The 16,319-nt window shown below is 41.2% G+C and overlaps 1 protein-coding gene across 3 annotated transcripts in view; it reads right to left on the bottom strand.

Annotated features, from left to right (window-relative positions):
• Positions 1 to 16,319, bottom strand: part of Trmt2b (tRNA methyltransferase 2 homolog B) — a 52,238-nt gene that overhangs the window by 3,607 nt on the left and 32,312 nt on the right. For all 3 annotated transcript variants that reach the window (XM_021153164.1, XM_021153162.1, XM_021153163.2), the window contains 6 exons: positions 15,251 to 15,397; positions 13,125 to 13,219; positions 12,504 to 12,718; positions 12,231 to 12,332; positions 10,661 to 10,780; positions 10,337 to 10,436 (listed from right to left, as the gene is read on the bottom strand). In XM_021153164.1, coding sequence (XP_021008823.1) covers positions 10,337 to 10,436; positions 10,661 to 10,780; positions 12,231 to 12,332; positions 12,504 to 12,718; positions 13,125 to 13,219; positions 15,251 to 15,397 — 779 coding nt within the window. The remainder of the gene's footprint in view (positions 1 to 10,336; positions 10,437 to 10,660; positions 10,781 to 12,230; positions 12,333 to 12,503; positions 12,719 to 13,124; positions 13,220 to 15,250; positions 15,398 to 16,319) is intronic.

A 16,319-nucleotide genomic window follows, 5' to 3' on the forward strand; every position in this document is an offset into this window, starting at 1 on the left:
TGGTGGCGCACGCCTTTAATCCCAGCACTCAGGAGGCAGAGGCAGGCGGATTTCTGAGTTCGAGGCCAGCCTGGTCTACAGAGTGAGTTCCAGGACAGCCAGGGCTACACAGAGAAACCCTGTCTCAAAACACAAAACAAAATAAATAAATAAATAAATAAATGAAATCCAGTTCCTCTGCAAAATCAGTACATTTTCTTAACTGCAACCCCCAATTTAAATTTTTTCTCTCTAGCCCCAATTTAATTTTTCTTCCTATCAGTGTGTCATATAACTCACCAGAGTCTCTCTATGAATATACAAGCAAGCACAAATATATGTCCTTCTCATCCTTTAATCTTATTATCATATAAACAACTCTATACTAGTTCTGCTTAGTGACAACATTATCTCAGAACCTAAATCAAAAGCCACAAAATATGTACTGGGCTATACTTCAGAAAATACTATTGAGCCAAGTGTGACAGCATACACCTTTAGTCCCAGCATTTGGGAGGCAGACGCAGGTGGAACTTTGTGAGTTTGAGGCCAGCCTGGTCTACAGAGTGAGTGATTTCCAGGACAGCCAGGGCTACACAGAGAAATCCTGTCTCAAAAAACAAAACAAAACAAAACAAAAAAAAAGATACACCTCACTGGAAGGATACTTGCCTAGCATGCAAGTGGTCCAGGGCTTGATTGCCAGCACTGGAAAACAGATTTTTTTTTCAAAAAAAAAGAGCCAATAACAATATTTTGGGAGGATCCAGAGACTCTGAAATGCTCTTAGACCACAATAGGCAGCAGCTTGGGAAACCAACTCAAGTTCCTCAAAAAGGTTTAAACTAGTTACATATGGTCCCACACCTCTCCTCCTAGATCTTTCTCAAAGAGAAATGAAAGCAAAACTTGCACATGCATATTTGTTGAAACATCAGTCATGAAAGCCATAAACTCATGAGCATGTAAGTAAGACAGTATATACCATACAGTACAATATTATTCCCTTTTAAGGCCAAAAAGGAAACCAAGGAGAGATAAACATTTAAACACAGATAAATATCAGATATGTTCCGTGAAGTGAAGGAAGACGCAAAGCAATTCATAGTATATGGCACAATTCAATTCAAGAAAATGCCAGGCAAATCTAGAAACAAAGCACATTACAGGTTGCCTAGGATCAGCCAGCAGGGGTGGAGCCAGTGAGACTAAAAAGTGTAGCTTCCTTTGGAGAAGACAAAAAAAACCAAAAAAACAAAAAAAAAAAACGCTCCGGATGGTGGTGACAGCTGCGTGAGTGTGCAAACAAACCACCCAAAACTCGCTGAACTGTCTACTTTTAAAAAGGAGATCTATTTTGGTTCGTGTGTACTGAGTGTTTTCCCTACATGTTTGTCAGAGGAGATAGGCCTAGGAGAACAGGATCCTCTGAATCAACTCAGCAAGGCACATGTGAGCTCACAGAGACTGAAGTAGCAAGCACAGGGCCTACACCAGGTCCTCTGCTACTCCTACTATGAGGACAAGTAGGTCTCTGACTCTCGTGGCTATTCTTGGGACTCTTCTCCTCCTGTTGGGTTGCCGTGTCCAACTTTGAGATGATAATTTTTGCTTCTTTATTTTGTCATGCTTTGTTGTTATTCGTAGAAACCTGTTTTTTTTTTTCTTTCTTTCTTTCCTTCTTTTGTTTGTTTGGGTTGTTTTTGTTTTTGTTTTGTTTTTTTTGAGACAGGGTTTCTCTGTGGAGCCCTGGCCTTCCTGGAACTTGCACTGTACACCAGGCTGGCTTCAAACTCAGAGATCCACCTACCTGACTGGTCCTCTGGAATTGGACTTCCAAGAGGGTTTTGATATGTCATAATTTGTATTTTTTGAATTATTGAGTTTCTTCTAAGTACATTTTGAGGATAAATTTTGAAAAAATAGGAAGTTTCCATTTTGGAGGGAAAATGGAAATAACTTTAATTATCTTCTATTTTTTAATTTTAGCAAAATATACTTAACATAAATTTTAACCATTTTTAAATCTAGTTTGTTTTTTGAGACATAGTCTCATTATGTAGCCCTGGTTGTCCTGGAACTCAGTATACAGACCAGGCTGGCCTCCTCAAACTCACAGAGATCTGCCTGCCTCTGACTCCCAGGTTCTGTGCACCTCCACAGCCAACATTTACTAAAGCTTCTTATTTACCATGTGGGTACTGAGAACCAAACCTGGGTCCCCTGCAAGAGCAACAAGTGCTTTTAACCACGAAGCTACCTCTACACCCTTATAAACTGTATTATTTAAATGGATAAAATTATGTGGATTATGAAGTATATCTCCATAAAGCTGCTGAGAAATAACATACTGTCAAGATTTTCCGTTATCAGTACATGATAGTATATAATGCTCCATCTTATGGATAGTATGTTATAAATTATCCAGTTCTCTTCTGATGACTTTTAGAATATTTTTTCTTTTGATGTTAAAATATTACAATAAGCATTTCTCTATGTCATTTTATGTCTGGAAGTGAGCTGCAGGATAAAAATCTAAGGGATGGGGGCTAAAGATTCTGTGACTTCTGTGAGCTCAGGCAACGGAAGTGGTATAGACAGACAGACATACAGGTAAAACACTCAGGACACATAAAATATACTAGTTGTAACTGAGGCATGAAGTTCTGGATCATCAAGCATGCACGCATCTAAATTTTTAATCTACATGGTTAAATTTACCTCCAAAGGGATGGCATTCACTTATACAGATTAGTGCTCAATTTATACCAGCAACATTATCCCTATATTGCCAGCAGTGCATTATCAAACTTTTCCCAGTTGGAAATGCAAAAAGTGTTTCTTTAGGGGTATGGCTGCTGGTGGTTTCCTGCACTGCAGTAGATAGCCCCACCCCACGAACATACAGGCAGCACGAATTAGATTCAGTGGATTATTTTTAAAAAGAGAACCAGGAATTGGGAGGGGTATATGTTGAGAGTCTAAAAGGAGTTAGAGTAGGGCAATGGGCTGGATATGATCAAAACACACCGTGTCTATGAGATCCTCAAATGTTTTTACATGTATATATGTAAGTGTATATATGTGTATGTATATGTACACACAGAGACATGTATTTCTATGTACCTTGTTACAGGTTTTAGACAGGGTTTTTTTTTCTATGTAGCTCAAACTGACCTCAAATACCACCTCTCATGACATCATCTTTCTATGTAGCCCTGGCTGTCCTGGAACTTGCTATGTAGACCAGACTGGCCTTGCACTCAGAGATCTGCCCACCTCCACCTCCTAACTGTTAGGCTTAAAGGCTTGTGCCACCATAGCCAGCTCCTATCCCTATTTTCATGGAGGAGGTAGCATTACCTCCCAATGCATGAACACATTAATTCTACTTCCTTTTCTTATTTTCTCTTAGTTTTCCAACTGCAGTTCTTGTTTCTTGTTGCCTTCTAGGGCTTAATTGCAGACGGAGGAAGACAGTCTTTAATATTTACTGCAAATGGTTTCTTTGGTTGAAATTGTTCACTGTGCTTTGTCTCATGTAAAAGTTCCAGTTTTTTTCTCCACAGTTTTACTGAAACATTATTGGATACAATTTAGTTTATCATTTATAAAACAGCTCAGTGGTTGTTAGTATATTCAGAGCATGCACTTACGGCTCCCAGCACTTTTGGAACATTTTTGTTAGACCAGTAAGGTTCCACACACTTCTTAACCGCCATACCTTGTATTTGACTCAAACCCATAGTCGCTCCAGATAGCCACAGACCTTTTCTGTTTCTATAGACTTAGTGTCTATTCTGAACATTTTCTACAAAAATAATTATTTAATATTCTCTCTTCCTCTGTGTGTGTGTGTGAGTGTGTGTGTGTGTGTGTGTGTAAGGTGCACTTGTCCATACAAGTACCATACAAGAACATGTGGAGGCATGGAGTGATGTTCGGATGACTTCCTCAACAGCCTTCCATTTTAATTTTTGAGACAGGGTATCACTCAACCTGGAGCTCATTAATTGCCTCTGGCTGTGTTAGCGAGCCCTTGGGATCTGCCTGTCTCTGCCTCTCAGTGCTGAAGAGAGGTTACAGATGTGTGTGTCTCCTCTAACTTAGTATGTGGTCTTTTGTGACTGGCCACTGGATAGGAAGCCTTTACAAATGATTTATAAATATCTTCTCCTGTGCCATGAGCTGTCTTTTCACTTTCTGGGTGGTAACATTTGCAATATAAAACGTTTTTGGTTTTGGTTTGGTTTGGTTTTGTCCTGACTTCATTGTTACTTTTCTTTTTTTTTGGCTTTGGACTTTTGATAACTGTATTAAAGACAACTTCGCTTAACACAAGGTCATGAAGACTTTAAATGTATTCTTCTAAAAATTCTATACTTTTAGCTCTCACATTTAGTTCTATAGTTTTTACTATTTTAGTTTTTGTTTTATTGACACAGACTCTCAAGTAGCCCAGGCTGGCTTCAAATTTACTATGTAGCCAAGGATAGATGACCTTAAACTCCTCCTCCTCTTGTCCCTACCTCCCAAGTGCTAGGATTATAGACACTTATCACCACTCCTGGCTTAGTTCTTATACATTTTTAATTCATTTCTGTGAATGGTTTGATGAAGGTAGACACTACATAGATAATAAAAGTCCTGTCATAGCTGGGCGTGGTGGCACATGCCTTTAATCCCAGCACTCGGGAGGCAGAGGCAGGCTGATTTCTGAGTTTGGGGCCAGCCTGGTCTACAGAGTGAGTTCCAGGACAGCCAGGGCTATACAGGGAAACCCTGTCTCGAAAAACCAAAATAAATAAATAAATAAATAAACAAATAAAGTCCTGTCAAATTAACTTAGCGTAGCCATTCGCTTTGCATCCCTCCTCCCCACAATGCTCATGGAATAAAAATCATTGAATGATCAACTACTTAGAAAATATTTCCAGGGCTAGAGAGATGGCTCAGCATTTAAGAGTGCTGTCTGCTCTTGCTAAGGATCTGAGTAAGGTTCCCAGAAGCCACATGGCAAGACACAGCCATCTGTAATTCAAGTTTCCCAGGATCCAACACCCTTTTCTAGCTTTCTTGGGCACCAGGCCAGACATTGTGCATGCACATACATATAGGCAAACACTTACAAACATAAAATAAAAATTAATCTTCTTTAAGCTACTATGGAAATCAATGTGGAAGATTCTCAAAAACAATTAAAAACAGAAATATGACTCAACTATACCCACTGGGTTATAATATACCTAAAGGATTCTAAGTCAGCATATTACAGAGCTATATGTACACCCATGCTTACTGTCACTTTAGTCACAAAAGCTAGGAAGTAGAAGCAATCTAGATATTTATCAAGATATAGTTTTAAAATGTGACATATGGCTGGGGTGATAACTCAGCCTTTGGACCTATGCTTGGGTCCACATAAGAGCTAGGTGGGTAGCACAGGTCTTCAACCTCAGCACTGAGCACTGAGTGGGAAGGGAATAGAAAATGGCAGATACCAGGGCTCACTGGCTAGCCAGGCTAGCTTAAACAACAAGGTCCAGGTTCAGTGACCTTTTCTCAGAAAAGTGGAAGGTCAGTGAGGTGGCTCACTGGATAAAGGTGCTTGCCACCAAGCCTAATGACCCGAATTTGATCCCAGGGATCCGCGTGGTAGGAAAAAAACAACTTCAAACTGTCCTTTGGCACCACATATGCATTACTATATAGACAGAGAAAAGACAGGCCAAATGAAGTGGAAAGTGATAGAGGAATACACTCAGTGGTCAAGTCTGGCTTTCACATATGCATGCGTACATACACGAACATATACATGGAATTTTATTCAGATAAAGAGACAAATAAAATCATGACATTCACAAGGGAATAGATGGGACTGAGATCATTGTTAAGCAAAATGACATGATTTGTGGGGGGATAGAAGGGGGACAATATTGGGAGGAAGGGGACATGATGAAATGAAAAACAAAAACTGAAGGGGTGTACAAGAACAAGTATGTGATACAGACAAGTGTCACAAGGAAATAAAGAAAAGAACAGTAAGTTAGGGCAGCCTAGATGGCTCAGCTGTAAAGAGATTTGCTGTAAAGCCTGATGACCTGAGTTCAGAAGCCACAGGGTAGAAAAAGAAAAAGAAAAAAAAAAGAACGAACTCACACAAGTGCCTCTCCCCCATAATAAATAAATGTAAAAGGCAAAAATATTCTTTAAGGTCATAATGAAACCAATTCCTCTGCCTGCTAAACACAAAATCATAAATAAATTAACTGCCTTTCATTCTGTGTTGTCTGAATTTTCAGTTAGAAATTACAAAACAATTATTTTTTTAAAAAAATTCTATCGTTTCCTAGATTGCATTTATACCCATTTTTTGCATTTACCTTTTTGAGTTAACTTAATCTAGATATACAGCATTTTTGCAGTGTCTATACAGTTGTCAATTACAAATTATTGAAGTCCATTTTTATCCACTGATAAGAGATACCATCTTTATATCATATTCAAAAACAATAAAAATGGAAGAGTAATTGTACAGCGATGGACAGGCAAATAAGATGGGGAGACTGCGCCTAATTTTTATTTGGGGTAGAAGCTTTTTATCCCCTTGGATTGTAGGAGACAGCAGTCTCACTATGTAGCCATCTGACCTCGAAATCACTATGTAACCCAGCTTCATTTTGAATTCATGCCTTCCGTCCTGGCTTAGTTTCCTGAGAACTACAGAATCACTGGGATTACAGATGCACATACCATACCCGTATCCAGTCGGGGAGCTTCATTTCTTTCCATGCTCACTAATCTGCTCAGGGCTTACCTTATTTTCTGGAATTAACACTGGCCATTTGTATTTTCTCAGAAAAATTACAGATTTTCACATGCATTATCTCTGTCTATTTATCTTATCTACCTACCGATCTCTCTCTCTTTATGTGTGTGTGTGTTTATGTCTACCTTATCTATCTGTCTATCTATCTATCTATCTATCTATCATCTATCTTGTTTTTTTTTCAGACAGGGTTCCTCTGTATAGCACTATCCATCCAGCAGCTCACTCTGTAGACCAGGCTGGCTTGAAACTCAGAGATCCAACTGCCTCTACCTCCGACACTAGGATTAAAGGTGTGCGTCACCACTCTCAGACTCAAATATCTGTTTTTAGAGCAAACTCTTAGGAGTACTTTCCTGTAATTGGAAACAGAGAGTGTGATGGCATACTTTGGGAGGCATTGCCATAATATCAAGGCCAGTATGGTCTGTGTAGCAAACTCCTAGCCAGACAAGGCTCAAATCTATAGTTATTCTGCTATATTATTTATGGCTATATTTTTATGTTTTTACTCTTTTATGTTCTTGACCAGGTTTATTTACCTATTTTTCATAATAATATTTATTTGCCATATCTTTTATTTTGTTTTTTAATTCATTGACATATAGTGTCTTTTGAGACAAGGTTTCACTATGTATTCCTGTCCGGCCTGGAACTCACTCTGTAGGCCACACTGGCTGAAAACTCAGAGAGATCTGCAGGCCTCTGCCCTCCTGAGTGCTGGGAATAAAGGCCTGCACCACAACACCTGGCTGGATTTTTAATATTAGTGTTTAGGACAGGATCTGACCCTGAAGCCTACACTGTTATAATTCATGATCTGTCTCTGCCTAATAGCTGGCATTGTAAACAGGCACCACTACACCTGGCTTTTTTTATTCCTTTTTAAAAATAGACTTTGTATCAATTCTCTGAGAATGTCATATATACACACAATGTATTCTGCTCATATTCAGCCTTCCTACTCCTCTCCATAACTGTTCCCAAAGCCACCCCTTACCACTCCCCCTCCCAACTTTGTGCCTTTTTTGTAATAACCCATCAAGTCCCATTTGTGCTGCCTATATACACACAGCTGTGGAACTATCCACTGGAGCATAGTCAACCTAACAGAGACTATACCCCCAAAGAACACTTACACACCTTGCCCTGGCAACCATCAACTACCAACAGCTCCTCATGTGGGGGGGGGATTCATGCGCTCCTCCCCCTTCCATGTTAGAATGCTGGCTAGCTAGAACGTTGTGCAGGCAACCATGATGTTGTGAGTTCATGAGTGCAGTGTGGTCCTGCCATGTTGAGAATACATTGCTCCTCCCAGCTCCTCCCTAAACTCTGGCTCTTATCTTTTTCTGCCCTCTCTTGCAACAGTCCCTAAGCCTGGGTGGGCTTATCTGTGGCTAACGCATTCCAGTAACACTTATTCTCTGCACTTTGACCAGTATTGAGAAAACATAATTTAAAAATTTAAAAACACACAACTAAAGTATCGTCCCTTCCCTGTTAGAATGGCTAAGGTTAAAAAGAGTTAGGGGCTGGCAAAATGGTAAAGGCATTGCCACCAAGCCTGATAAACTAAATTCAATCTCCAGGACCTACAAGGAGAGAACCAATTCCTACAATTTGTCTTCTGACCTCCATATATACACTGAAGTACACATACACACACACCATGAATGAATAAATAAATAAAAGTATTTTTAAATAGAAATGTGAACTTGGTGGCACACACCTATAATCCCAGGACTCAGGAGGTAGAGACAAGAGGATTGAGCGAGCTTAGGACCAGCCTTGGCTCCATGAATCCTTGTCTCAAAACAAACATATACAGGCAAGCAAAACAGCTCAGCAGGTAAAATCAATTACAGCCTAAGCCCCGGGACCTGTGTTTGATCCCCAGCACCCAAGGCAGAAAGAAGGACAAAACCAAGTCCCAAAAGTCGACCTCTGACCTCTCTACACAAGCCTTAGCACACATAACTCTCTACCTCCCCACTGACATTGATAAATTATTTCAATTTTAACTTAAATACCAAAACACAACTAAAAATAAACAGACACAATGTACCATTCTAACAAGTACCTGGAAAGGTGGGGCTTTTAAACACTGCCGGGAGGAACGGAAATCAGTGTAGTCATAATGAAATACAATATCGAGACTTCTCCAAAAACTAAAAATAAATCTAGCAGATGACACAGCTGGACCACTTCTTAGAACAGTCAAAAGGGGACTTAATCACCACAGCGATGAGATAGCTGCATTGACATTTCTTGCTACATTATTCCCAAAGGCCAGACAAGATTTCTATCAATAGAAGAATGGATAGAGAAAAGGTGGTAAATAAAAACTCGGTTATGACTCAGCTATAGAAGAGAACAAAAGCCAAACTTTTGCAAGAAAATGCTGCTGGAGGAAATAATGTAAGGTGAACTAAGCCAAGGAGACAAATAGCACATATTTCTCTCGTGTGCAGAAGCTTTTAAAAGGTAACCAGATCCCTACTTTTCAACATGGTTTTTTATTGGGGGGGGGGGGGGAATTGAATAGTGTTTTCTCTCTCTCTCTCTCTCTCTCTCTCTCTCTCTCTCTCTCTCTGTGTGTGTGTGTATGTGTGTGTGTGTGTGTGTATACACAAACATGGAGACTAGATGGCAACTTCAAGTGTCATCTTCAGGAGTGTCATCTACCTCATTTGGGATAAGGCCTGTCATTAACCAGGAGCTCACTGATTGGGCTAGACTGGCTGGAGCAGGCTAGCCCTGTTTATATTTCCCTAGTGATGACATCATCACACCTATCATTAATTTTTTTAAAACTGCCCTTTATAATTTGAGACGGTTGATTTTTCTGAAATACTGTATTAAAATTTTTCTTGATCATTTTAGATTTTTGGTACCCTCTTAAAAATTTGTGCCTAGACTGAGTACCTGACTTGTCTCACCCTAGACAAGCCCTTAAAATGAATTCTTAAAGTGATATAGTCAGGGACTAGAGAGATGGCTCCGTAGTTAAAGAGCACTAACTGGTCTTACGAGGAACACAAGTTTGGTGTGCAACATCAATTTGGTAGCAAACAAGTGTCTGTAACTTCAGTTCCAGAGTATCTGATGCCCTCTTCTGGCATGCATGGGCTTGTATGAACATATAGTGTACATAAACTAATTGAGATTCATACCCCTAATTTAAAAAAAAAAAACACTTATTTTTAAAGTGGTATATTGAGCCAGGTATAGTGGCACACACTGAAATCTCAGCACTCAGGATGCACAGTCAGATCTCTGTGAGTTCAAGACCAGCCTGGCCTACATAGTAAATTCTAGGATAGCCAGCACTACAGAGTGAGACCCTGTCTAAAAACAAACAAACTAACTAATTCATTAATAAATACAAATAAATGAAATAATATATTGTTTCTTTTTCTTTTTCTTTGTTTCTCCACATTTTCCAACGTATGCATAAAGAAGCATGGATTACTCTATATCCCCAGCTCAAAAATACTGAAAAAAAAAAAAAAAGGCAAGACTCACTCAATGAAGTTCCTTGTGCTTTCACCATGGGGCTTGCAGGAAACAAACACTAGAGTGCGGATGGCCCTGCAGTTCCGAATGGCTCGCACCACTCTGTAATCTGAAGGAATAAGCACCTGGTTAATATACTTAACCCACTGCAGTCCCTGTTATTCCAAACTTCATGCTGAGCAGCACTGAGGACTCCCAAAGAACGGTGAAGCTACTTCAGGGCTACCTCATAGGGAGCCCCTAAGTCTGCTATGGGAAAAAAGACACAGAACTGGTGGACACCATGGGAGAAGCCTACACATGGGGAACAGCCAAGGTGTCCCCCCTCCTTACGCAGTCCAGCTCGGGCAGGGTTCACCACAGCAACAGTCAACTTCTCATCTTTCTGTGACTTTAACAGCTGTGGCAAAATCGTCTCTGCTCTGCCAGCATGAAACTCACAGTTGGTGACACCTGTGAAAGAGACGACCGTGTGGCAGAACTCGATCGAGCCCAAGTGGGAAGCATCAGCTTTACAGAACTATACTAGCCAGCAGCCAGAGTCCCGCCTTTCCCTTTGGCTCCAGTGGACCTCTGAATAGCAAATGCTCTTGGACCTGCTGCAGATCGTTTGACTTGGAAAGGCTGAATGAGCCTTCCAGCTGAAGTGACGAGACAGACAACATGTAAGTCCCCACACCACAACAAAAACCTTGCCTTCCACTCAAATGCACTTCCTGCGCCAGCAATTTTCACTTGGGACCTCAAGAACTGTCTGCAAGTTGGGCATGTTGACACACATCTATAATCCCAGCATGTGGGAGGCAAAGAGATAAGGCTTTCAAGTCCAGTCATATAAAATCAAACAACGAGGGCTGGCGAGATGGCTCAGTAGGTAAGAGCACTGACTGCTCTTCCGAAGGTCCTGAGTTCAAATCCCAGCAACCACATGGTGGCTTACAACCACCTGTAATGAGATCTGACACCCTCTACTGGTGCGTCTGAAGTCAGCTACAGTGTACTTATGTATAATAATAAATAAATCTCTGGGCCAGAGCAAGCAGGGACTGAGCGAGCAGGGCTGACCGGAGCGAGTGGGTCCAACCGGAGCAAGCAGGGGTCTTAAAAAATCCAATTCCCAACAACCATATGAAGGCTCACAACCATGTGTACAGCTACAGTGTACTCAGATACATTAAATAAATAAATCTTAAAAAAAAACCAAAAAACAAAAAGCAAAACTGAAAGGAGTGCCTGGAAGTAGAATAAAAGATGAATGCAAACTATTTTCTATACTGCAATTTGTCACTTTATTTAAGGAAAAGGTTCTACTTTTTAAAATTGCAGGTTTGTTTGGTTGGTTTGGTTTAAGGCAGAGTCTCACTATATAGTCCTAGCTGGCTCTGAACTCACTATATAGACCAGGTTACCCTTGAACATACAGAAATCCACCTGCCTCTCCCTCTTCCTCTCGAGGGCTGAAATTAAAGCTGTTCACCCCAATTCCAGGCTTAAACTCTACATTTGAAACCAACTATATTGGCTCTGATGCCTTCAGAGTTGAATTAAAGCAGGTTCTTCTATTGTGTTCAACATTCTATCATTTCCCTTCCTACCACCAACTAGACTTGGACTTGCCTTGGGCTCATCTATACAAAAAAGAAAACAAAGTTACTAGGACTTCTAGAAAACACCAAGATCCTTCTATGGCTACTCTAGTAGAAGTAGAAGCCTCCCTACAAGTTGCAGATACAGTAGGACCCCTTTGCATATTAACAACTGCACTTCTGTTTGTTTTTGCAGTGCTGGTAAATGGGGCCTTGGGTCTCAGACATGCTAAGCACCCAGTCTACCACTGAGCTGTATTTCTAGCCCCTCACTCAACTCCATCTCTTAATTTCACCTCAGAATCTGATCTAGGTACCATTGAAGGCTGCAGTCCACCTGGCATCCTCTACTGCCTGCTCCACTAGCTCAATGCCATGAACCTGGGAGGCACGCTGAGCCAGAGAGAGGCCAATCACACCTGGAGAAGTAAGAAATAAGAGATTAGTTTCTGTTTTAAACCAACATGGTTACATTTATACCATCAACACTACCTTCCCTTGCCACCCTTGAAAAGACCCTAAGTTCTGGGTAGATAGCATCTGAGACCTAGACAACACATACATAGACTCTTCCTAGGGAGGTCACTTGCCCGTGCCACAGCAAATGTCTAAGAGGAGGCTCTCAGAGTTCACTCCGCTCAGCTCCCCAATGATCCGATACAGCATCTCTGCCCCAGCAGTATTAATCTGGAAGAAGGCATCTGGAGAAATTCGAATCTTCAAACCCAGAAGATCCTCAAAAATGTGGGGCTCCCCAAACAGGAGCTGGTAGGGGGACTGCTGATGGCTGCAACGGGTCATGGTGCTAGGAGAGAGAAAAAAGGAAGACAGCATTTTAGAATGACAGACTGTAACACATACCTCTTACTGCTTGGTTGGAAGGGGCAGCCCAAGCCTCTTATGTGGGAGACACAGCTTCCTCACCATGGCCCTGAGACTTCTGTATGAGTTCCACTCTTGAGGGTGGAGGTTCATGCACACACTCTTTTTACATCCTTTTTGTTTTGATTTTGAGAAGTTAAAGGCAACCATATGCTACTTCACCTTTATATTCTAGCCTGGGTTCCTGGAGGTGGCTGGCATTATGAAAGGCAGATCTAGCTAGCTTCTGGGCCTCCAGTCTCAGTAGCCCATCACCAGCAAGTAAGCTATAAACCCATGCTATGCAAGCCCGCAGCCTCCTCCTTCCTGTCTGGCTGCTCCAGGCTTACCTTTCCTGGAAATAGAGCGAGGTCAATTCACAGACCGCTCCAGGGCCTTTAGTGAAAAAATCCTTCAAGGTCACCTTCTGAACACAGAGCTCCTCCTGCCCAGAACAGGAAACCAAGAGTCAAGTAAAGACTCATCTTTGACAAATTCTCTTGCCGTTAGCTACAGTAACCTGCTCAGCAGGAGTCAGACAAGACGACACATTTCTCAAATCCTATTATAAATAACACTTAGCATAAAGTAATGTTCCACAGGACAAAAACAACAACAACAGGCTATTTTCACATCTCAGTAGAAGAGCTGCTTGGCTTCTCAGCTTTTGACAAATCTCATACAATGGAACTGGCACTTTCTCTAGTTTGAGCCTCTAATAGTTCTCTACAGGAAGTGTGAGTTATTCTTATAAACAAAAAGCTAAACTAAGCTCCTGTCCCATCACGCACAGAAAATAACCTTTCAAATCCCTTCATATTTCTCCGCTTTTGCTATCCCAACCACCCACACAAGTATCACCTCAGAAGATGTGAGTCCTAGAAGAAATGAACCAGGAAACAAAAAAGAAAGAACATGGTGGGCGCCAGCCAGCAAGACAGCTGAGTAGGTAAAGGCGCTTGCCCTCAAGCTGAATGACCTGTGTCTAATCCCTGGTACCCATATGATGGAAGGAGAGAACCTAACACACAAGTTATTCTCTGACATCCAATTAAATGCAAAAAAGAGAAGAGCGACCATGGTAACTCCTTTTATCTGACTAGAGAACATATTAAAATTCTAATATTGCTATAATCACTACAGACTAGTTTAGCATACAGACACAGGGTTATAAACCAAGTCAAAGTTATAGAATTTAAAAGACCAACCAGGCCAGCAATCAAAGGACTCGGAGTCAAATCCTAGCTTTGTAGTTAACTGGCCCTTTCACCTTCCATGTGACAATGCCTCCATTTGTTAATCTGTGAGACTGTCTGCGTCGATTGGGGTTTTGGTGTTGTTTTATCATCAGGACTGATGCTGGTGTGATCTAGGAAGGAGGAGTCTCAGTTCAGGGACTGCCTCCATAAGATTGGCCTGTGGGCCTGTCTCCTGGATATTCTCTCAATTGATGCTTGTTTTGAGAGAGCCCAGCCCACTGTGAGTGGTGCGATTCCTGGCAACATAGTCTTTAGGCGTGTGAGAGAGCAAACTGAAGGCTGAAGAGTTGAGTCTGTGGTTAAGAGCATCTGTTGCCATTGCAGAGGACCTGGCCTTGCTTCCCAGCACTCACGTGGTGGCTCACAACTGTTTGTAACTCCAGCCTCTGAGAATCCAAAGCCTTCCTCTGACCTTCCTGGACACCAGGTACACATGTGGTGCATACGTAGACATGTATACACTCATACACATAAAACAATCTTCTAAATCTAAGAATAAAAGCAAAATGAGCAAACCACAGGGAGCAAGCCAGTAAGCAGCATTCCCCCTTGACCTCTGCTTCAATCATTGCCTCTAGGTTCCTGCCTTGAATGTTTGCTCTGACTTCCATTCACAATATGCTGTGAGCTATCAGGGGAAATATATCTTTTCTTCCTTAAGCTGCTGTTAGCCATGTTTTATATATATGTTATATATATATATACATATATATATACATATATATGTTATATATTTATATATACATTATATGTATATTTATATATATTTATATATATACATATATATATATATCAGCAATAAATAGCAAACCAGACATAGTCTGAAAGTGTTACGTGTTTTTCAAATGTAAAGCATAATCCGGAAGGCTGTTTAGCTCCCCACTATACTAGCAGAGTGTGTGAAGTATTTCGATTATAAGAGTTGGACATGCAACTCTCTATGGAAATAGCTTTTGGATTCAGTTGAGTCTACTACTGCGAGTGTTTCTTGTGAAAACACTTGGGAGTCCGTGTACAATAATTGTCTGGGGTAACCTAGCCAGTCTTTGTGATTTGATTATGCCAGCAGTATGGTTAAATGATACTATATTCTTACCAACTCTTCCATCCTCAAACTTACTCTCTAACCTACATAAATATTCTATGGCTGTGTAGGTTCTGCCATCTGCTCTAAAATTTCAACAAACAGAAGTGGCTTCTTACCCTGCTAGGCTTACCTCACTTAATCCCTGAGGATGAAAAGTGACAATAGCCATTGTGTGTCCTTGCCTATTGGTACGAACTACGAGTTCACGCCAGTGTCCACCTTCATGAAAGAGAAGGCAGGGTTCCACTGAAGACTGTCGAAGGAATACTTCATAGTACTAAGAAGAAATTGATAGTAAGTTAGATGTCGGCAGAAGAAACACGTCCCACAGTTTATCATTCATTCTGGCTCTCCCAAATGCATATGTTGACGCCTTTACCCCCAGATTCTCAGAACATGACTGCATTTGGAAACGGATCTTTAATGAGGTGAGAAAGGAAGCCAGGTATGGTAGGCAACATACTTCAAGATTCAAGAGGCTGAGGCCAGAGAATCGCAAGTTTAACATCATTCTAGGCTATCTAGTGAGCCTCTCAAAAGGACATATAATTAAGAGGAGGCCATTAAGCACACTTAATCCAATTTGGCCAGCATATTTTGTAAGAGGAGAAAAGATAGAGGTAGGAATATTGCTCATCTGGTAGAGTACTTGCCTGGGATACAGGAAGTACTGGGTTTCCCATCTCCAGCACCTGGGCATGGCAGTATATACTTGTAATACCAGCCAGCTCTTGGGAGGGAGAAGCACGGGGGTCAGAAGTTCAAGGTCATCCTTGGCTACATAACTAGTTTGAAACCAGCCTGGGCTACATGAGAGCCTGTCTAGAAAAAAGAAGGAAGAAGAAGGAAGAAGAGGAGGAGGGGGAGGAAGGAGGAAGAAGAGGAGGAAGAGGAGGAGAGAAAGAAGAGGAGGAAGAGGAAGAACAAGAAGAAGAAGTAGAAGAGGAAGATGAACAGGATCAGAATCAGGAACAGGAACAAGGACAAGGACAAGAACAAGAACAAGGGGCACCCAATGGAGGAGCTAGAGAAAGTACCCAAGGAGCTAAAGGGATCTGCAACCCTATAGGTGAAACAACATTATGAACTAACCAGTACCCCTCGGAGCTAGTGTCTCTAGCTGCATATGTACCAGAAGATGGCCTAGTTGGTCATCACTGGAAAGAGAGGCCCATTGGTCTTGCAAACTTTATATGCCC

Source organism: Mus caroli, chromosome X, assembly GCF_900094665.2.
Source record: "Mus caroli chromosome X, CAROLI_EIJ_v1.1, whole genome shotgun sequence".
Classification (NCBI taxonomy): domain Eukaryota; kingdom Metazoa; phylum Chordata; class Mammalia; order Rodentia; family Muridae; genus Mus; species Mus caroli.